The 23143-nt window shown below is 29.9% G+C and overlaps 1 protein-coding gene across 2 annotated transcripts in view; it reads left to right on the forward strand.

Annotated features, from left to right (window-relative positions):
• Nucleotides 1-245: 245 nt before the first annotated feature.
• The window catches only part of LOC114338034 (uncharacterized), a 108764-nt gene continuing 85866 nt past the window's right edge, over nucleotides 246-23143 (forward strand). For both annotated transcript variants that reach the window (XM_050649823.1, XM_050649824.1), the window contains exons 1-2: nucleotides 246-385; nucleotides 3640-3880. In XM_050649823.1, coding sequence (XP_050505780.1) covers nucleotides 301-385; nucleotides 3640-3880 — 326 coding nt within the window. In that variant the 5' untranslated portion in view covers nucleotides 246-300. The remainder of the gene's footprint in view (nucleotides 386-3639; nucleotides 3881-23143) is intronic.

Below are 23143 nucleotides of genomic sequence, written 5' to 3' on the forward strand. Positions count from 1 at the left end.
AAATGAAAAGGTAATAACAGACTGGAAGAAGTTGACAAAAATAACAGAAAGCTATGGAAAAGGACAACAAAGCTCTGGGCCTAAAATGCCAGTAAAAAAGCTACATACAACATATTATTAAGTTATTTTGTATAAACAAATATTTGCTTCAATGGATATTAAAGATAGGAATGATGAGATATAAAATATGTTCGCCGATAATAAAAAATAATTAATATCTCAATCTAAGTGATTGCAATCAACACATATGAAAAATCTTAAAAAACTACCTATCTTATCTTTATTGAGATAAATTTCATTATGATTCTGTTTAGTAATATAAAAATTAGTTACGTTTTGGAGTTACCTGGATGTACTACCATGGCTTTTACAGTATTATTTTTAAGTAAGTGCTATTCTAATTTATTTTGTTTTACCTATCACATATTATACAGAAAAGTTTTTAGTTTCGTCTGATAAGGTGTTGTTTAGTTTGATGTTCGATTTTGCTTTATTAAATAATTGTTTGACTGCGGTGATGATCGTGCTATTTAACGGCGCTTTAACTGCCATAATTTTCTCACAGCAATCGTCACACACGCTTTTGTGAGATCAACAAATAAAAGATGTGTTTCCTGACTTCTTGCAACTTTCTTATCATTAAGTTGTGTTAGAGTAAATATGTGGTCTACGCAAGATCTTCCAGCTGTAAATCCAGCTCGCTGATCAATTTCATGAGAGAGGTACAAAATTGCCCTCAGAATAACTGCAGGTTAAAATAACTTCTTTTCAATAATCATTTAACTAATGCTCTCGAAATTAGAGGAATAAGTCTATTTATCAAAGCTCTGTTAATTATTGGACATAATATAATATTACAATCCATAATGAAAGTTAATCTTAAAAAGACAGACGCAGGCGGCAAAAAGCCCAAAATATACATATTATATCCCGAACTGAAAAACTGCGATGCATTGCATAGCAATGCATCGTTTCCTACTGACAAAACTCCTTAGCGACGTGATTTCTCAGCGACAAAATTATGAAAGATCCGTCACGAAAGTGTCTGGTAATAACAAATAAATAAAGATTATATTTCGTTGATATGGTTCATTAATTGTCTCGTGAGATACTCGTGTCGAATATCATTGGAGAGAAAATTATTTACCGGCAAAATTTTCTCCTGGTTTCATTCAAGTTCGGTGCCTTTTGGTAATTTTCGCTTATGAAATTTTGACAAAATCACTCGACTGACGTCTCGTGATTTAAGTCAAAATTTAATTCGCGAAAATTGCCAGGCAACAAACTTTCATACCAGTCGAAAATATTGCCGGTAAAATTTTCTCTCTTGTGATATTATATACGAATAACCGACCGGTAAAATAACCTTATTCGGATTTCGGATTTATTAATTAATTATATTTTCAAAACTCAAAGAGTCACAGAAAAGATCCTTTTGGTAGATTAGAAGAAAAACAGAAAATGTACGCTTCTTAGTATTTACTAGTATTTATATACACCATCTAATAATATAAGTATTTTCCCGGTGGTGCCTTTGTTCAGTTAAATTATTCATTAAAATTGATTAGCAGATATATGTATTTTCTTGAAATAACAAATAAAAATTTATATTAATTAATCTTATAATAGTATATTATGCAACGAGCATTTAATGATGGTAATTATGAAGCGAGTATGAGGGTTACGAAACGAGCAGTATGCGGCGAGTTTCGTATAGAGTACGAGCTTCATAATAATAATTACATGCAAGTTGTATACACTATTTTTTCTATGATCATTCACAACAAAAAATATATTCAAATTTATTAATTTTTTAACACAAATAAATTCAGTAGTTTGTCAGTTTTATGGTTTGTTTACATATTAAGAACTTTTAAAGCGTATGTGCTGACTCGCCATTGGTCACTGCGCGTGTTCATACCACCTTTATCGTGAATGCCATATCGCGATTCTTTTGGTTAAAAATCTGTATCTTAATGAAAATCTGTATCATAATGGATATCTGTTCATTATGATATAGGTAGTGACATCATAATTGATATATTATAGTATGAGAATAGAAGAAGCATATTAAAGATTTAATATCAAAAATAGTCAGGTTATTCCAACTAAAAATTACCTGAAGTATATTGTCAAAGATCCTCAGGTCTAAAATAACCAATGCCGACATGGATGTCAACATCTTACCAGGGGCTGCCAGGCGTGTGTCGGAACCGATTATAAAGAACGTCATTACTCACTAGGAAAGATTCTTCACCAAGAACTAGATAGCCAACATGGACTTCTTCAGACTGACCATCTCCCTTATTACCAATACAATACGTCCCTGATAAAATGCTTGAAAATGACAACTACAAGCTATAGTGGATCCGCACTGTGCTCACAGGCTAATGAGTGGCACATAGTGAACTGGTCTTACCAGTATGTACTTAGTAAACTTACTAGACAAACAGCATTAATAGATATGGCGACACCTAACAACAATAATATGTGTGTTAAGCACAACGAAAAAGATCACCAGTACGCAGACAATACTCTCTACTACTGGAGTCATTCCGAAGAACCTCCTAGAAAACATAAAAAGCTGGGTCTGAATAAACATCTCTATAAAACTTCTATCTCAAAGTTATTTTTTGTCATGGGAATTTCTGTCAGCATGATACATAGACTGACAGAAATTCCCATGTCAAAAAATAATTTCGAGATAGAACTGAACATCATTAAAAAAATAGCAGTAAACAATGGCTATAACGAACAAACAACTAACAAAATTTTAAACCAAAAACTCCATAAGAAAGCCCTGAAATTAGTCTAACCTCCACCACAGAAAGAACCCAGTACCTTCTGCTCTATCACATATACTGGCAAGATAGCAACAAAAATAGCCAGATACATAAAAAAGAAAGGAATAACACCAGCTTTCAGAACTAACAACAACTTAAGCAAATATATTAAGAATAATAAGAGCCGAAAGAAAAAAGTGTTTACAAGAGAGTAAGTGTTTACAAACTAACTTGTGGTGACTGTCCGAAAACTTAAATAGGTAGATCAAACTGGCAGAACCTTTGATAAACGGATAGCAAAAAACAAAAGAGCTATCAACAATAGAAAAACAGACACTTCTACATAAGCACTTCACCTTCTAGATCATAATCATTCTTTTAATGAACAGTTTCAAATTCTGCATATTCAAAATAAAGGCCTTAAGATATCTTTATAAGAATCTGTGGAAATTAATAAATTGAAAAATACAGATATAATTCTGAATGACCAACTCGAGACAAACAGCTCCCCACTCCTCAACCTGTTGAGTTAAAAACTTTAAAAAGGCAAACCCATAGTAATCTAAATCACTTGAGAAAGGCACTCTGCCGAAACAGCTGTAGTCACATAGTTGTAATAAATTTTGTGGAAGTATAGAAAAGAAACGTTTCCAATGTTTTATTGCTAAATAATAAAATAAAAATAAATACAATAACGTTTGTTTAACAATTGATTTCAATTTATTGTATCCCCCGTCGCATGGCAACGGGCAAAAATCACTAGTAATAGAGTATAATATAATATATTACTAGTAATAGTGTAAGTTGCTTTTTTTTCAAAAATTTTAAATTAAGGGTATTACCTTCGTTGTTGCAGGTTTTCTAGCAGTAGCTTTTTCTAATTGTTATACAATAACGCAGGATTTGTTACCAATATTTCCGACGCAAGAAATAATTGGTAATAACTTAGTTCGTCATCTTCCTAATGGAGAAAACGTTACTATAATTTGTCCAGATGATACCATTCTCAACAAGGATACATTGACCTGTGATTTTAAATCACAAGCAGATAGTCGCAATTTAGTAAATGAAATCAAACCTTGCGACAACAATTGCAGGTATATATTTTTTATCTATACAATATATAGGGTGGAAGGCACTTATGGAATAAAATTATTTCTGCCCCTGTTTTAAGCAATTTTAAAAAAAGTTTGAGATCCATCAATTTTTATATGTAAATATGCGCTTTTTAAACATAAATTTAAATGTACATATAAAGTGATTCACGCAAGACTAGCATAGTCCATAAATTTAGTAGTATTCTTAATAGATCCTACATAATACAATTTTGAAATGAGGTTGTTAAGTAGCTTGTAATAACATAAGGGTGGATCATTAAAACTAATGATCATGGACTATGCTAGACTTTCGTGACTTAGCCTGTATATTTAAATTTAAGTTTATAAGGAGTCCATTTGAATTTAAAAGAGGACGGGCATTGGACACAAACAATTTAATTCCCCAAGAGGTTTGCATACTTAATAATTTGAAAATTTCACCCTGTATTGTTCATAATAATATTCATAAGAAATCGGTAAATTCCTAGTTTTTTTAGGTTCCTTGTCAATATTTTTTTGTAAAACTATGCGGTTTAGCATGAACAACCTTCTATACAAAAATGTTCTACATTAAATTTTAAATAAAAAGGGCCTGATGCATAATCCTTCTAAAATGAACGGTTCCAAAGTTACGGAGGTAGTATAGTATAATTGGTCCAAAAAAGGCCTAACCCAGACATCCAAAGTAAAAGTTTTCCTCCAACACCAAATTGTTCTATACGGTCCACATATTGTTCAGTAAAAAATTTTTTTACACATTTTTACGTTTTTACAAAAACTTTTTTGTATACAAAAATGTTCTACATAAAATTTAAAACAAAAAATGTCCTATACATAATTATTATAAAATCAACGGTTCCAGAGTTACGGATTGTGAAAAGTGAAGGTTTTCGATACCTTTTATATTTTTCGGGCAATTTATAATATTTATTACTGATGAAAGAAATTTTCTTTAACAGGCTTGTGTTTTGTAAATAAAATTTGCTTTTTAGTGGCCAATGGTATAATAGTGATAAGCCTTTGAAGAAACGTCAACCTCACCACCCAAAATCATCATCAATTATTGCCCAAAAAATATAAATGTATCGAAAACCTCCATATTTCACCCTCCGTAACTTTGGAACCGTTCATTTTAGGATTATTCTTAGAACCTTTTTTATTTCAAATTTAATGTAGAACATTTTTGTATACAAGGTTGTTCATGCTAAACCGCACAGTTTTAGAAATATTGACGAAAAACTTAAAAAAAAACTACTACGAATTTACCAATTTCTCCCCCTCTCCCCCTCCTCCCAAACCCAACACTTAAAATGGTGTGACTTTTTTCTGAACATTATGTGGACCATGTAGAACAATTTGGTATTGGAGGATAACTTTCACTTTGGATGTCTGGGATATGCCATCTTTTGGATCAATTGTATCATACTATTAAAGACAGATCACATGCTACAATTTTTTTTTGTGACGGACATTTTTGAATTGAAGTTGATTTCATGTAATTTAATGATCTATCTTGCAGTAAAGTCGTCCCAGGAACGCAACTCATAAATATTGGCAATATCATTTTAAAGTCTTCTACTTTAACATGTACAATATATGTCTGAATTGCCGATATAAATGAGTGAGATTTAATAAATTATTTGAAGAGTTTTTTACTAAGCAACATTTTTGTTTAATTTATTAATATTTTGTATTTTGACAACGACATCCGATTTGAGCGTCGGAACGTTAATAAGATCATTTTTGTAGTTAAATTTTGGCTTATTTCCCATTTAGAATAGTTGATTATAATTAAGTATTTTTTTTAATTGGACGCCCTTCATATTTTTACATTTTTGGATTTTGCTCGATGTCTTCTTTCTTAAAATATATGGTTTTATAATGTTATATGGGGTACTTAAAAGATAATTAGGTGTTTTTATTAGTCGCGTAAAAATATTCACATCCTGTAGAATTGTAGTGATTTGACATTAAAAATTATAATTATATTAAAATGACTTTTAGTATAGTCTACCATTGTTAAAAATTATTAATATAAAAAAAATGTTTAATCTTACTATACAGAGTTGATCGAAACTCGTTTTCTTAAATGGTAAACTGTATAATATGATATTGATTTTAATAAAATATTATTTTATGGTACCTTTTTATTTCTTCAGCATTCCCTATACCTACCACCTTTAATTTGTGAGTTATTCGTGACTCATTAAGCAATTATTAATTGTAACAAAAAACTTATTTAATTGTTCGTGAAAATATTAAATCAAAAATAATTTTTTGTAAATATAAAATCATCAATATCGATCTCAAATCGATCTCAGATCGATATCATCGTCGATATCAAAATACCTACGTAGATAAAATTGTTGGTGCGTAAAATTGTAATGAAAACACACAATATTCTACCTATACTAAATTTACGATCAAGATACAGTAGAAATAAACAATCTAAGGCACGTTAAATGCTACTAGGTGCATTCCCGAATCATAATTTACAATGTATATACATTGTAAATCCCAAATCATGATTTCCAAAGGTTATACATTGTAAAATATGATCCGGGAGTGCTTCTAGTAGCATTTAAAGTGTCTTGATCTGTTTATTTCTACTGCAGCTTAATTGTAAATTTAGTATTGTTGGCTTTGATACTAAACTTGCAACTGCAACTTATTAATATAAATTTTTTAATCAGAAACTGATTAGTATCGTTTTGTTTTGGAAAAGTAGAACAAAAATGGGCTACTAGCAATAAGAATTTATCATCAGCAATTTTCTGATAGACGACAACCAAGAAGACAAACTTTTCAAAGTTTACTAAAACGATTTCGACGGACTAGACACTTAGATTACGAGAACGGTCGTACCAATATGCTGATTCTCAGTGTCACTAAGGATTACATTTAATTTATTTTATTTATTTCTAATGGTTTTTGTTCGATCAGATTTGAAAACTTTAAAGTTTCTCTTCTTGGTTGTTATTCTAGGGAAATTATGATAATAAAAATTCTTATTGCTAATGGCACATTTTCATTATACTCTCCTAGCACAAAAGCCATATTAATCAGCTCCTCACTAGAAATATTCAAATTAGTAATGGAAACAAAGCAACTGGAAATTTACAAATAGTATAATGTCAAATGTTTAAGCAAGTTTATTGTCAAAGTCATAACCGACTAGATAGAAGAGTGTATGTTTTTATTAATATTTTACCCACCAACAATCTTAACTACGTAGGTATTTTGATATCTCAACCAATATTATCTACTTATTAAGGATCAGTCTAAATTTCTAGATTAATATATATTTATATTCGAAAAATTATTTTTGATTGAATATTTTCACGGCCAACCTAATAAAATTTTACATAATTTTCGTTACAATAATTATTGTTTGACTTAGATAAGTCATAAATTATATCAAATATAGGGAACGATTAAGAAATAAAAAAGTACAACAAAATAGCATTGCATTACAATACTAAAATACAGGGTGTGCCATTTAATAAAACTTAGAAAATACTTCCGAGTTTCGACCAACCCTGTATACTAAAATTAAATTTTTCTTTACTAATTATTTTTCACCATAGTCGACTATATTAAAAATAATTTGAACATAAATAGAGTTTTTGATGTCAAATGAGTACAATTTCTACATTGTAATAATAAAAAAACGTAGTTATCATTTAAACTACCCCGTATAACATCACGAAGCATATATTTTAAGAAAGAAGACATCGAGGAGAATTCAAAAATACAAAAATATACAGCTTGTCCCATTAAAAAACGAAGTTATTCGCGGTGTGCAAGTACTTGGAAAGGGAAACGAGAAACGACCCTGCGCGAGTCGCGGAGAAATATTGCAACTATCTTAAATAATACATATTGTCAATTGAAATTGTCAAATTGACGTATATTTCATACCTTCTGTCAATGAAGCAGAAAAATTATATATTGCTTCACAATATTGATATGATATGCAATTATTATATAAAGGTAAATTTAATTAATTGTATTTTGCTTGCAGTACTGCATTTTAATAACTAATTTTATTTACTACATACAATTGTTGATGTTTTCATAACATAACCTGAATCTTATTTTTTCTTCTTGTTATTTTTTTGGACTATGGCCTTGACAATTATCCAGTAACCAGGACTAATATAATTGGCCAATATAATTAAAAGTGCGAATAATAGTACAGAGCGTAGAAATAGGGGTCGCTTTGCCGAACTTGCACGGTCCCAATAAGCAACTCCCGGTATATTAATTAGAAATGTAACTATAATATACTGGATGAAAATATTTTCAATAAACAGGTCACTTTTCAGAACCTCTTCCCTCCAATTTTCACGATTCAATTATCTTTATTTCTCGAGATATTTCTAATTGGCCGTTTATCTGCGGCACCCTGTATTAACAACTTTTAAATATAATAAATTGCCTATGTGTATGTGTGTTTTACAACATCTCCCTCAAAATTTCAAGTGAGGCCTATAGAATCAAATCCTGCTAAATCCATGTCTTGAAGTTTTGTCACTAGGCTAAAAAAACCTTAAATTAAAAATGTAAATTTTCCAAAGAGTATCCGGCATTACTCAATCAAAGGAGCATAAATCAATATCATACAATGGCACACTAATATGTCATTTTTCTGCATATCCTTAACATCTCTCGAAATTTGTACTTTTAGTTTGGATCTAGCAGAACAAAAAATTTGGATTTAGCAGGTTTTTATTCTGATGGGTTCAAGTCCAAACATATCTATTTGACTACAAAATCGAGACCAAGCAGGTCTACCAATCTACAATCTACATCTGTTTCATAATATTTTTTTTTATTATTATAACCTTGTTTTGTAATAATGCTTTTTGAAAATATTTTTTGGATTGGAGATCAAAATGTCAAAAAAAGTACTTATAGATCTTGTAAAATCTACAAAATTCTTTTTTAACAAACTTTCTAAGATAAAAGATAAAAAAGTTACGGTTAAAAAATCAACACTTTTTTTGAAAAAAAAAGGAGAAATCCAATTGGAATCATAATAAAGTAATTTATCGGTGTTTTGGGGCGTTGACCTTATTAATTCTTCTTTATTTATGTATTACTAATAGATTCTAGAAGTTTAACTGGCTTAGAATGATTAGTTTAAAAAAACTGGAATTTAAAGCAAATAACGAATTTTTGTATTTTCGAAAAAATGCCATTTTCTTCAGAGTAGAAAGATTAGCATCAGAGATACGAAAAAATGTTTAAATATGAAATTGTAGGGTTATTTAATTCCCAAGAACTTGGTTTGAAAAAAATTTTTTTACGGCAATAATTGAGTGAATCGTAAATGAGTATACCATCGAAAAACATTGTTTTTTTTTGTATAAAACTAACGCTTTCGACAGGGAATAAATCGAAATCTATTAATTTTATCAAAAAAATATATAAAACGTTTTTAAAAACACTCCTAGATGGGGTGGCAACCACCCTCATGGTAAAAGCGCCTTTTGGCATCATATAGATTTTGATCCTTGGACTATCCACTACTTCTTATTCTCAAATTTTCAAGCAAATCGATCCATTCTGTAAAAATTGCGAGGTGAAAAGCTTCGGTTCCTGGACTAAAAGTAAATAGTCATTTTTCAATTTAATATACTAAATTACATATCCAACTTTCCAACATATCCAATTTTTATCCAATAAACAGATCGGTGCCCATCGACCTTATATCGTATTTTAGACTAACCAAGATGAACTTAAGGATCTCTAAAGCCAATCTAAGACCAATAATGAGATATTATGCATCAGAAACAAGACTCGATACAGCCAGAACAGAAAGACTACTGGAAACAGCAGAGAAGAGAGTATTGAAAAGAATTTGACAGGAGAATATTGACTGGAGAATATACGCTGAGAAATCGAATGAGAAGTGAAGACTTTAAAAGAAAATGTAATAAATGTAATAAAAACATTACAGTTTATAAACGAATAAACACTAAAGAGAAAAAAATGGAATAACCACATAAGCAAAATGGAGAAGACACGTGTGGTCAAAATAGCAAGAGATAAATTACTAATCGATAGAACAAGTATCGGCCGACCGCGCAAAGATGGAGTGACAAGAGAGGTATTAATCAGCCAATGAACAAATCAGAGTTGCTTATAAAAAAGAAGACGAAGATGAAGAATAAAATTACAACAATAAAATTGAAGAAAATCATCAAAATAATTTTTGATTGGTTAGTACTTGGCAGTTTTCTAGTTGCTTATATTTGCGTTAATCAAATTAATTTTTTCATGTTTTCGATTAGATGTCAAATATTTTTTTAAAGATATAATGATAGTAACATTTAGGCTATTGATTATATTCAAAATAAGATAGCTAAAAGGATCTACAACGTTAACGGGGTTTTATTATTTCATATGGTCAATGGACATCTATATATGAAAAAACCGCGGAGTGCTACCATTTAAAGGGGTGCGTTTTTGAGAAATGGGTGAATTAGTCCCTGGGCACAGGTTACATTAGGGTGAGTTCTATGCACTTTTGGTATAAACATACCTACATAAAAATTGTTCCTGGTTAAATTTCCTATCTAAATATCGCTTTTTAAAGTCAACGATACTTTTTTTTACAAAAATATATTCAAAAGAAAAAGCACAAAGAAACCCAAAAGAAAGAAATTTTGTTTTTTGTCCCATAACTTTTGTCCACGAGGATATAGGTATAGATATTGATTTACAGAAAAAAAACCTACATATTTTTTCTTTAAAATGTTGTATAGTAGAGGTAATTAGGATTTATAGTTTTCGAAATATGATTTTTCAAATTTCGCCACTCACAGCAATTTTGGGCAATTTTCCTTGTAATTTCGCAAATATTGTTCTGTAACTTTTTTCCACGTAACTTTAGGTATATGAAATGGTACACGTAATAGAAATAGAAATCAATTAGCTTTAAAATGGTCTACTGTCTAACGTTGTACGACTTTTTTTTAAAGAGATTATGGTTTTTCAAAGTTTTATACTTATAACGATTTTTTATAATATAATATAAAAATAAAATTATATTATTATATGATATATTGTATATTATATAATATTATATTATATATAGTATATACAATATAATATTATATTATATAATATATAATACCTAATATAAAAAAAATATTATTTTTTACATTTTTTACGATTATTTTTAAAATTTCTCATTATAACTTTTTTTCTTCTACATTTAGGTATATATTATATTATATAATAAAAAAAGCTTATTTTGTTTACTTTAAAATTTTTAATTACAAAAAATTCCAGGATTATTTTTGAATAATATATTATTTTTCAAAATGTAATAAGTACTTGCAACGCTTTTTGATTTTAGGTTTATTTTTTAAATTTCTCATTACAACTTTTTTTTTCTTGTACATGAATATACTATATATTGCTGAATAAAGAGGGCTTATTTTCTGTTCTTTAAAATGGTGTATCATCTATATTTAAATAATGGAAACCGAGTGATTCTTTGATATTTTTTTACCTGTATTATTTAAAATTATTTCTTTTACAAAAATTACATAACATTAGTCTTAGAAAACATCACTTTAGTTAAAATTATTTAAACGTTGACATTTAAAAAATTTCAAAATCAAAGTCCATCTCTTCGTTAGCATTAGCTTCAATATCTTCCTCCGACACCTCAGTTATCTTAGAGTCCCACAATTAGTACCCAGGCACATGCTCCCTTTGCAGAATATTGAAAAACTAATTCCTATCTTCCTACAACCGCAGTTTTTTGTACATCCTTTGGTACATTTACATGCTATTTTTTCAAGCAAAGCTTGTGGTGCAGGAGCTTTGACAGTAAATATTGGAATTAATCCATATTTTGAAGTTTGCCCGGCCGAGTCAAGTGGATCCAAATTATTACCTATAAAAAATAAGATTCAATCATAACACACAATCACATAAAAAAGTTATAAGGAGAAATTTAAAAAATAATCCTAAAATCAAAAATCGTTGCAAGTACTTATTACATTTTGAAAAAGCATATCTTATTCAAAAATAATCCTAGAATTTTTTATAATACACCATTTTACAGTAAACAGAATAAGCTTTCTTTTTTATTATATAATATATACCTAAATGTAGAAGAAAAAAAGTTATAATGGGAAATTTAAAAAATAATCGTAAAAAATATAAAAACTTGTTAAAAGTATAAAATCTTGAAAAAGATAACTAACCTCTTTAAAAGAAGTCGTACAACATTATACAGTAGAACATTTTAAAGGTAATTGATTTCTATTCCTCTTACATGTAACATTGCATATGCCTAAAGTTGCGTAGAAAAAAGTTACAGAACAATATTTGCGAAATAACAAGGAAAATTGCCCAAAATTGCTGTGAGTGGCGAACTTTGAAAAATCATATTGCGAAAACTGTAAATCCTAACGACCTCTACTAAGCATCATTTTAAATATATAAGTAAGTAAATATATAAGTAAGAAAATATGTAAGTTTGTTTTCTGTGAAGCAATGTCTATACCTATATCCCCGTGGACAAAAGTTATGGGACAAAAAACAAAATTTCTTTCTTTTGGGCTTCTTTGGGCTTTTTCTTTTGAATATATTTTTGTAAAAAAAAGTATCTTTGACTTTAAAAAGTTATATTTAGATAGGAAATTTAACCAGGTACAATTTTTATGTAGACGTGTTTGTACCAAAAGTGCATAGAACTCACCCTAATGTAACCTGTGCCCAGGGACTAATTCACCCATTTCTCAAAAACGCACCCCTTTAAATGGTAGCACTCCGCTGTTTTTTCATATATAGAGATTCATCGACCATATGAAGTAATAAAACCCCGTTAACGTTGTAGTTCCTTTATATAGTACATAATCAATAGCCTAATTACGTCATTAAAAAATGAGTAATACCCAGCTCATCTTTGTTTTAAAACAAGAGTTCACAATAAATTTTAATTTTTAAATTCAAATAGTGTATTGGATTCAATTCAAAATAGTGTGAGGAAAACCAACAAATAATCCTGAAAAACCAAACATTTACACCAGCAATTAAAACATAAAATTACGGAGTAGTTACAGTAGGAGAAATGAAAGAATACCCATGAACGAACATACAAAACACGCTGAATTTTCCTGTCACCGTGTCACACAAAAAATTGGCCAGCGCAAGTACATGTAATAATTATTATTACATGTACTTGCGCTGGGCAATTTTCTTTGTGAGAGGGTGACAGGAAAATACAGCGTGCTTTATATGTTCCTTCATGGGTATTCTTTCACTTTTCCGACTGTAGTTATTATACTTGTTAAATACTGTATCGCATTAAATAATAGTATAAGATCCTGTGTAATAAATTACACCGGAGGGACCGCAGACGTTCGGATACAATTAGCGTCTCTTTGCAAAGACAATGACGTCGACTTTGCAAAGTAACAAGACACTTACTCAACACACACACTACATATGACACTAGGTACGTAACTGCAAAAATTTACCGTACTTACCGTGCCAACGACCATTATTTGTCGAGGCATTAGCTAAATAAAAAAATAAAAAATTAAATGGAATTTAATTGAAAAACTTACCATTTTCTTCCAAAACATGTAAAATTACACATAAATAGTTAGAAGAAATTGTTTCTGTCCCACATCACTTAACTATTCTAATAAACTAACCGTACCTACTCGTACAAACGCGGCCGATTTACTGACAAAATTACTCATTTCGATAAGGGATAAATAACACATACCAAAATAACATGTTTTTACCTCAGTTTTTGTCGTTTCTTAAATACGTCGCTGTAATATTGCATATATCGCATATACTGCTCAGTTAAAATGAACTTGTGGTTTGTAAACGATTGAGACAAAATATTATAAATATGTAGGTACATATTTATTTTGTTATTGTTCTTTTTTGCGTTATGGGTAGGTACAAACTGCAACTGTGTGAGATTTCGTATTTCTAAATTTTGCATTAAAAGCTTCCAATACCACATTTGTATTGGCATTTTTTATTTTATTATGTTTTAAAAATTTATTAAATTATTTGAATAGATTTATACCGTACCGGATGGGACAAATTTTAAGCTCACAAGCTAAAAAGGGTATTTTTGTCAAAATGGCATAGTATATTCGCAACAAAAAGAAACTGACGTAATATTTTTTCCAAATGGATATTCTTTGGGGGAAGAATCATAAAACATAGTAGTAGAGGGAACACGAGGCCAATTGTATCTAGACTGTATACAGGGTGTTTCATTAATAATTGTCCATATAGCAACTGGAGAAACCTTAGCACAAAATACGAAGATTTAACCAGAAACACTTAAATAAAATATGGTTCCTTACTGAGTTACAGGGTGTTTTATCTAAAAATGTAAAAATTATTTCTGCTCAGCATTTTAAAACTATTCGACGTATCCTTTTCATACTTGGCAGTAAGTGCAACTACTAGACACCCTACTAAATAATGATAAACAAACGTTTCTAGCTGCTACCAGAGGCGTACAACAGGGAATGGTGAATGGTTGACCCTTCTCAAATTCTACGCGACTGGAGGAATAACTATTTTAATGCCATTTTTGATTCTCCAATACTTTTCAAGTAAATAATATACTCTTCATTGGTAGCGATAAAGTCATTAATTTTCGAGATATTTGAAGTTAAATATGAAACGGCACAGTTATTTTGATTAATTCATGATAATACGATTCATACTTGTATGATTAAATTTAAAAAATTATTTGTTCCCAGTACTTTAAAACTATTTGGTGTATCCCTATCATACTTGGCAGAAAGTGTAGGTACTGTACACCCTACTAAATTAAGATAAATAAACGTTTCTAGCTACTACCAGAGCCGTACGACAGGGGATCGTGGCTGGTTGAACCTTTCCAAATTCTACGCCACTGAAGAAATTGCTATTTTAGTGTAACTTTTTGATTTTGCATTACTTTTTATGTAAATAATGTACTCTTCATTCGTAACGATAAAATGATTAGTTTTCGAGATATTTGAAATTTAAAAATGAAGCGACACAATACATTAATCAAAATAACTGTGCCGTTTCATATTTAACTTCAAATTTCTCGAAAACTAATGACTTTATCGTTACGAATGAAGAGTATATTATTTTCGTAGAAAGTATTGGAGAATCCAAAAATTTTGAACTAAAATAGCAATTTCGCTAGTGGCTTAGAATTTGGAAATGGTCAACCATTCACTTTCCCCCGTCGTACGCCTCTGGTAATAACCAGAAACGTTTGTTTACCATAATTTAGTAGTCTGTACAATACCTATACTTCTTGCCAAGTATGAAAAGGATACGTCTAATAGTTTTAAAATGCTGAGCAAAAATAATTTTTAAATTTTTAGATAAAACACCCTGTAACTCAGTAAGGAACGATATTTTATTTAAGTGTTTTAGGCTAAATCTTCGTATTTTGTGCTAAGGTTTCTCCAGTTAATATATGGACAATTATTAATGAAACACCCTGTATAGTAATATAGACCAGGGCGTTTGGTACAAAATAAATCGATTTTTAAATACAGCCCCTAGAAATTTGCATCTTATTGAATTGTGTTTAGTCAGGATGACGTAAGGAAAAAAGTCTGCAATACAAAAATGGATGGAAATGCATTTTAAAGTGCATAACATGCGTTCGAAAAGTACATAGACATGTCAAAATCAGTATATTAAGAGCTATATTTTGTTATCCGGGGATTTTTGGGGTCACTGCACACCAATACTCAATCAAAACCTAACACGCGGAGCGCCCGGTGTCCAGGGTTATTGCTGAGGAACGTCATCTTCTGGAGTTTCGAGGGTTCTCTTATATGGAGCTCAATTCTTATATTATGTTATGGTTTTAGTGTCCTCCTCTACGGAGTAGAAAGCTGGAGTCTCACATAAAATGCATTAAAACGGTTAGAATAATTTAAAATGTGATATTACTTACGTAAGTTATTGATCCCAATTCACCTGGTCCGAATGTTCTTCCTAAGTGAGCTAGAGCTCTTTAAAGGTAGCCTCTTGGAATTAGTTTTTTTTTAATACCTCCAGACCACTTCTATTTAGAAAATCAAAAACTGATATGCCTATTTATATTTCAAAGATATTGATTTCATCAATTGCGAATTTCTAGTACCGGCCATGGGTGTTCGTTCTGGATAGGGCAACAGTTATTATATCACATAATTTGTTTGTCTTTAACATTTAAGAATTTTTGGCACTTGATTATTAAATTGTGAGGTATTTTAGTATTAGAAGATACTCTTGCTTTAAATTGGTAGGATACATTCTTTTCTGGCAAAATCGATTTAAAAATTTGCATCGTTTTCTAAATTCGAAAAAAAATCCATGATTATAGAATGGGAAACAAAGAAATCCAAATATTATAGTATGCAGACGACGCCGCATTAATCGCCGAGACAGAAGACGATCTCCAGAGATTAACACACATCTTCAATACAACAGCCAAGAAATACAATATGATAATATCAGCAGAAAAAAAAACAAATATATGACAACAGGTAAATACCCACTACGATATAAAATCGAAATTAATGGGAAAATAATAAAGCAGGAAGCAAGGTTGGGATATCTGGGAATAGATATATCCAGTTACGGAGATATTGAAGAGGAAGTACGACAACAAAGCCTAAAAGCGGCGGAATCTCTTAATGACACAATCTGGAAGAGCAAACACCTAAGACAAGATACAAGATTAAGAATCTATAATGCAACAATTAGACCTATATTGATATACACAGCGGAGACAAGACCTGGCACATCTAAAACGAGACGACTACTAGAAACAACAGAGATGAAAATACTCCGACGAACATCAGGGAAAAGTATGTTGGATAGGGAGAGAAGAGAAAACATAAGAAGATCATGCAATGTAGAAGACATAAAGGAGTGGAATGAACACATTACTAGGATAGCAGAGAATGGGATAGTACGAATAGCATGAGATATGTCACCAAATGGACAAAGAAGTAGAGCAGAAGTATTAGCAGACCAAGAAAAAGATGGTGTGATAACTTAAACAATTTAGGAGACTAATATTGAAGAAGAAAGAGGCTTTAAGGCCTACATAGAAGAGGAAAGAAGAAGAACAAGAAGAAAAATTTCAAAAAAACTATCTAGAAAAACGAAAACTGGTACGTTTATTTTTCTTCCTAATATAAATCGATTTCCTCAATTGAGAATTTCTAATACCTGTAATATGCGTTCTTATTGGGTATGTCAACTGTTGTTTTATCACATAACCTTTTTATCTTTAATTTGAAGCATTTTTGACACTTGGTTATTAAATTATGAGATGTTCTAGTACTAAAAGTAGTTAGTCTTTATTAAAGTCGGTAAAACACGGCAATATTTTTAATCGTCTTTAATTTTTTCTTTTTCAAATTTAAAAAACGAAAAATTTTAAAATTGATTTTTCTAGAAAACGGTGCTCTCTACCGGTTTAAAGGAAGAGTATATCTATATTTATTCGAAATCAACACTCGAATTTATTAGATTAAATTTGCAAACAATATAGTAATATCAAAATATTTTTGCTTTTAATTTTTTTTTATTTAAATTTATGTGTCTCGGCAGCAATGGCCATTGACACAAGCAATATTGGTTATACAATAATTAATTACAATAAGGACTTAAACTAAATATTATAACAGTTAATTTCTAAAACTTAAATAACATTAGGTAAAAATTATGAAGAAAAAAGATTGGATATACAATCATTAGATACTATAGAGACGTACAACTAATTTTAAAATTGCTTCTGTCTTCTTGGGATATTGGGACGTTGTTTAGTAATAGTAGCAGTTGCATTATGAACTAGTAAGATTACTGGAAGAATTGGATCCAGACAAGGTGTTACTAAAAGTGGGGGAACATTGATTTAAATTGTTACTCATGTAGTCAAAAGTAACTTGAATTTGTTTATATTAACGCTTTGGATGTCTGGAAATAAGTGATAACCTTGGATACATCACTGCAATACCTACTGCTTGCCTACCGTTGGCGTCCGTTGGGACAAGATAGCAACAGTGAAAAACTATTGACAATTTGACACTGAATCTGTTTAATTTGGAAGATTATTAAGTAAAACATCTCTTACTGACCGAAGTTACAGCTTGTTCTTGATGATTAATACGTAACACAATTGTTATTAGTCACTATTTGAGCGAAAACTAATTTTGATAACTAGTATTTACAGTAATAATTACAAATTTCGGCACCAATTTACAGATCGATACATACACGTTCTGACGTTAGTTTGACAATCCTGCTTTTAATTAAATGCATTTAAATCCCAAAACAATATAAGCTCATTTCTGCAGTCATTGTTATTTGCAGAAATATCAATGCTAACTGATCAGATAATTGATTTAGTATCGATATATTTTCTAAATTATTCATAAAATAAACAAATTATTGGAAATTGTCGGCATAGTCTGTATACTTCAAGCTTATTTATAAAATGTGTATATGTATATCCTTTTTATGTATATTACTTACTATTATCTACTTACTTGAGCAAGTTTTACGGTTTTTGGATGATGATAACTTTCTGATTCACACATTTTGTGCTCTTTATTTTAACATGTTTTAGACATTTCTGCGTTGATTTCTCTAAAAACGTACTTATTCTAAATATTTTCAACGAAAATTTTTCGTTTATAAATTAGCAAAAGTATGTGTGTGTTATTGCGTTGCCGCTCCTGAAATATCCAGAGGCCACCTAGCAATGAATTCCTATGTAGTTTTGTCTTCTGAATCCAAATCTGAAAACGGCATTTCGCTATCTCTAACCATCTTCGAGATATCCGACCTCAAATTCGTCATTGTGACGTCACAAGCCTCTTTTAAATTGTCATTTTCTTCCGACATAGAAACTTCAACTCTACTTTGTTTTCGTTTGACGCAATTAAACGTTAACATAAAATTGAAATGTCAGATAAACAAATTTTATTTATTTATGTTAATGTAATAATCCTGCCACCAGGGGGGGTACAACGGCCTCCTTTATTCAGATGGACTTACCCAAGTTTTTTTTATTTATTTTGACCCGCAGAACACGAATTTTTTGGGTAACAGTCGATCCGGATGTCGATAAGATTGTTATAAACAAAGAACTTGAGGAATCACATAAAAGCGATTTCTCGCAAATCAAAACATTTTTTTTATTTTTTGGATCATTCTAAGCAAAAAATGTTCCTACAAGTTTTTTGGTAGAATGCATAGTTTTCGAAATAAACGCGGTTAAACTTTCAAACAATCGAAAAATTGCAATTTTTGAACCCGACCAACTTTTAAATAAAAAATAAAATAGCAATTCTGCTTACCGTATTTAAAATTTCAAGTCAAATTTTACCGGTTTTGATTATTTGCATTGCTAAAAATTTATTTTTTTATTGTTAACCAAAGCTATAAACACATAGTGTTTCCCGTGCCTAATACATGCGTTTTAATGCATTCTACGTAGAAATAGTCTCGCTTGCACTTGTACCTACTCTACATCCTCGTTCGATTTTAAATGGGAGATCATTGAAAACATCACTCAAGCACTATATGTTTATAGCTTTGTTTAAACAATAAAAAAATAAATTTTTAACACTGAAAATAATCAAAATCGATATAATTTGACTTGAACTTTCAAATGCGGTAAGCAGAATTGCTATTTTATTTCTTAATCAGAAGTTATTCGGGTTCAAAAATTGCAATTTTTCGATTTTTTTAAAGTTCAACCGCGTTTATCTCGAAAACTATGCATCCTACGAAAAAACTTCTAAGAACATTTTTTTCTTATAATTACCCAAAAAATACAAAAAAATGTTTTGTTTTGCGAAAAATCGCTGTTATGTAATTCCTCAAGTTCTTGGCTTATAACAATCTTATCGACATCCGGATCAACTGTTACCCAAAAAATTCGTGTTCTACGGGTCAAAATACATAAAAAAACTTGGGTAAGTCCATCTGAATAAAGGAGGCCTTTGTACCCTCCCTGGCGACAGGACTATAATGTTAAATTACAGTTCACTATTTTCAAGGAAAACTGTTTATTTTGTATTTGTTTATTTTTATTAGATATCAAATCTATATTATACGAGGTATGTCAAAAAATATGAAGTTCGATCAAGATTAACCCATTTATGCCCAACGGGTCGTTAACGACCCAACTAACAAAAATATGTTCCAAGCAAATATGCCGAATTTACCAGTCGCCGTTTGTTTACAAGTTCATTCCAGACTATGCAAGTAAGCAATTTATTTAGTGCAAACCGTTAATTTCGTTCCTAATGTTCCTATAGGGTACATCAAAATAGAACTTGAATAACGTTCGCAGCATGGATTCATTCAAAAATTTGTAAGTACATTTAAATAAATCATTTTATTATTTAAATTAATTTTATATAGTTAAACATAAGTTGTATTAACACATTATAATATTACTAGTATGAAAATAATTTGATATATGTCATAAATATAATATTATATTTTGATGGGTCGTTAACGACCCGTTGGGCACATGACAAATAATCAGAAAATGTTTTTTTTTTGTAAGAAACCATTATGTATTGCAGAAATTCTGGAGGAAATAGAAAAAATTGAAAATAGTGAAACTATACCGGATGATAAAAAATATATTATGTCTTATGTTTGGGATCAATGGCTTAAGTCAGAATTTCACAACAATCATGTTTTGATGCCTTCTGAACCAAAAAAATCGGCTATTTTTATTGGTACATACGGTTTAGTCTATAAGTGTTGTATCAACATGTTATCTAATGAGCATGGAACAGCCAATCCAAAAAGCAAGCGGATATTCAGCAAAAGAAAAACTAAAAATTCAAATAGATCAACCATTTGTATTTTCGCAATACAACAAATTTATGGGCGGAGTCGACTTGATGGACAACAACTTTCAAACTTCAGAATAAATATGCATGGACAAAAATGGTACTTTCCAATATGTATATGGGTGGTGGATGTTTGTGTAACTAATGGTGGGCACCAGCACGACAGTTTGGATATAAAAATGACAACTTATAATTTAGAAGACATATAGTTCATACATTATTGTCTAATTATGTAAAGTCGTTCTATTCGTTCTACTGGACCTCAAAATATTGCAATAATTCCTGCTCCATCCACATCAACACAGCATCTAATTATTACTGGTGCTCAAAGAAGAATATGTCGTGTATGTTCAAATAAAAATACCAAAGCATCCGGTAAATGTGAAATTGCACTCCACGATAAATTCTTCAAAGATTATCATACAAACTATTTGAAGCCTTAAGTAATATAATTAATCTATGCCTGCTTCATTGTTTTAATAATAAAATAAAACATAATTGCATAAAGGTTATTATTTTTATTTTGTACCACTATGTGCCCAACGGGTCGTTAAGGACCCAGCAAGTTTTTCAAAAACCAGTTTTTGAAAATTTTTTTTAGTAATTTTTCAATGCATTTTAGGGTATTTTATTACAATCTTGAGAAAATTATTGATATATTTGACAAAAATAGTTGTGGGCATAAATGGGTTAAGGTATCTTTATTTTTCACAATATTGAAAAGTGTTATTATAAAAAGTTGTTTGGAGTTAAAAACTATGTTCTAATATGCAATATTACTTGTACATCCTTCTAAAGATAAAAAAAATATTTGAAAATTATTCTCAAATTACGGATACCAATATCATTTTCATTAATAACTCTTTTATTATTAATTTTACGAAGAAAAGTTATTCTTCATAAAAAGATCTGCATGGTCTAAAATCTAAGATGTAATCATCATATATCAAATTTTATCAATTTTATTGGAGGTTTGTCAAAAAATATTAATTTCGTTCGAGAGTAGAGTACCTTTATAGTTCACGATATTTAAATTAGGATATAAAACAACTTTTCATAATAGAAATTTTCCATATTATGAATTTAAATACGTAAATAAACAAAGTTTTCGTTATGATAATGCTCGCATTTTCAGCTTGTTTATTCTATATCTAGTATTTTTCTTTGCCAGAGAACCTTTCAGTTTAGCTGATAAAAGTTCCATATTATTTAAATCGGGTTGTTTCGAGGAATAGATATTTTGTTTGTATTGGAATATTTCGTTTTTTGCCATTTTCGTAATAACTGTGTTAATAATTACACTTTAAAAAAATAACTTTTTATAATAAAACGTTTTCATTATTTATAGGACTGAATATATAATTATAAACTATTTTGTTGTTTCAATTTCTGCCGTAAAATAATTTTGAAATCGATTATTTTAGAGGCTTATTTTCTCTATGGGATTTAAGTTTATATAAACCAACAAAATGTTTAGAATGGTATATAAAATATTTACAGTCCATCTAATTTACTTACCGTTGCACGTCATTATCTACGCCAGAGATCTAAAAGAATGAAAAAATCCTGAATCCATTTTAAATCAAATATATCACATAATTATTGTAAACGTGGATTATACAACAAAACAAATTAATATTCAATGTAAATAAGTAAAAACTTAAGAAATAGAGAACAATAATTAAGTTACAATCTTTTAAGATTTTCAGTGCAAGCGTTTTTGCACTGCATTGTTAATAATTAAAAAATGGCTCCGAACTCTTGGCATGAAGCCGGTAGGTTTCTTTGTATATGTCTACAATAACAACTAAAAAAGTTGTCAGATACCTCGATTATTTCAAGTCGTGATAAAATTAGGTGAAATTTATAATTTTATAGTATCTTTTTGTAGTAAAGTAAATAATAAAAAGAGTAAATATAATAAAACAGATACTTATAGTAAAGAATATAAACAACTATGAAGTGTCATCACCGCAACTGTCAAATAAACGTTACCAATTTTTTCTAAAATGTCACCTTCGTTCGATTACAGTTACAGTGTGGTCCGAACAAATCTGCTTCATAAAAACGTTTTATAATCCATTTATACAAATTAAATGAAACATATTACTGTGTATTTCTTTAGGTTAACATTAATAGAAATCGTCAAATATTATTTCTACGCGTATATAATAAAATATGTCTAGTGGCTGTAATTCCAGTGTCCTAGGCAAAATGATTCTAAAAAGGAACACACCTACCCCTAAATATTTCGTGTTGGTACCATGTGACGTCACAGGCTATGACGCGGATGACGTGCAACGGTTAATAAATTAGACGAAGTATATATAATAATTAACTTATAAAATATGAACTTTAAGTATATTAATATTTAATT

This window comes from Diabrotica virgifera, chromosome 4 (assembly GCF_917563875.1).
Source record: "Diabrotica virgifera virgifera chromosome 4, PGI_DIABVI_V3a".
NCBI lineage: Eukaryota > Metazoa > Arthropoda > Insecta > Coleoptera > Chrysomelidae > Diabrotica > Diabrotica virgifera.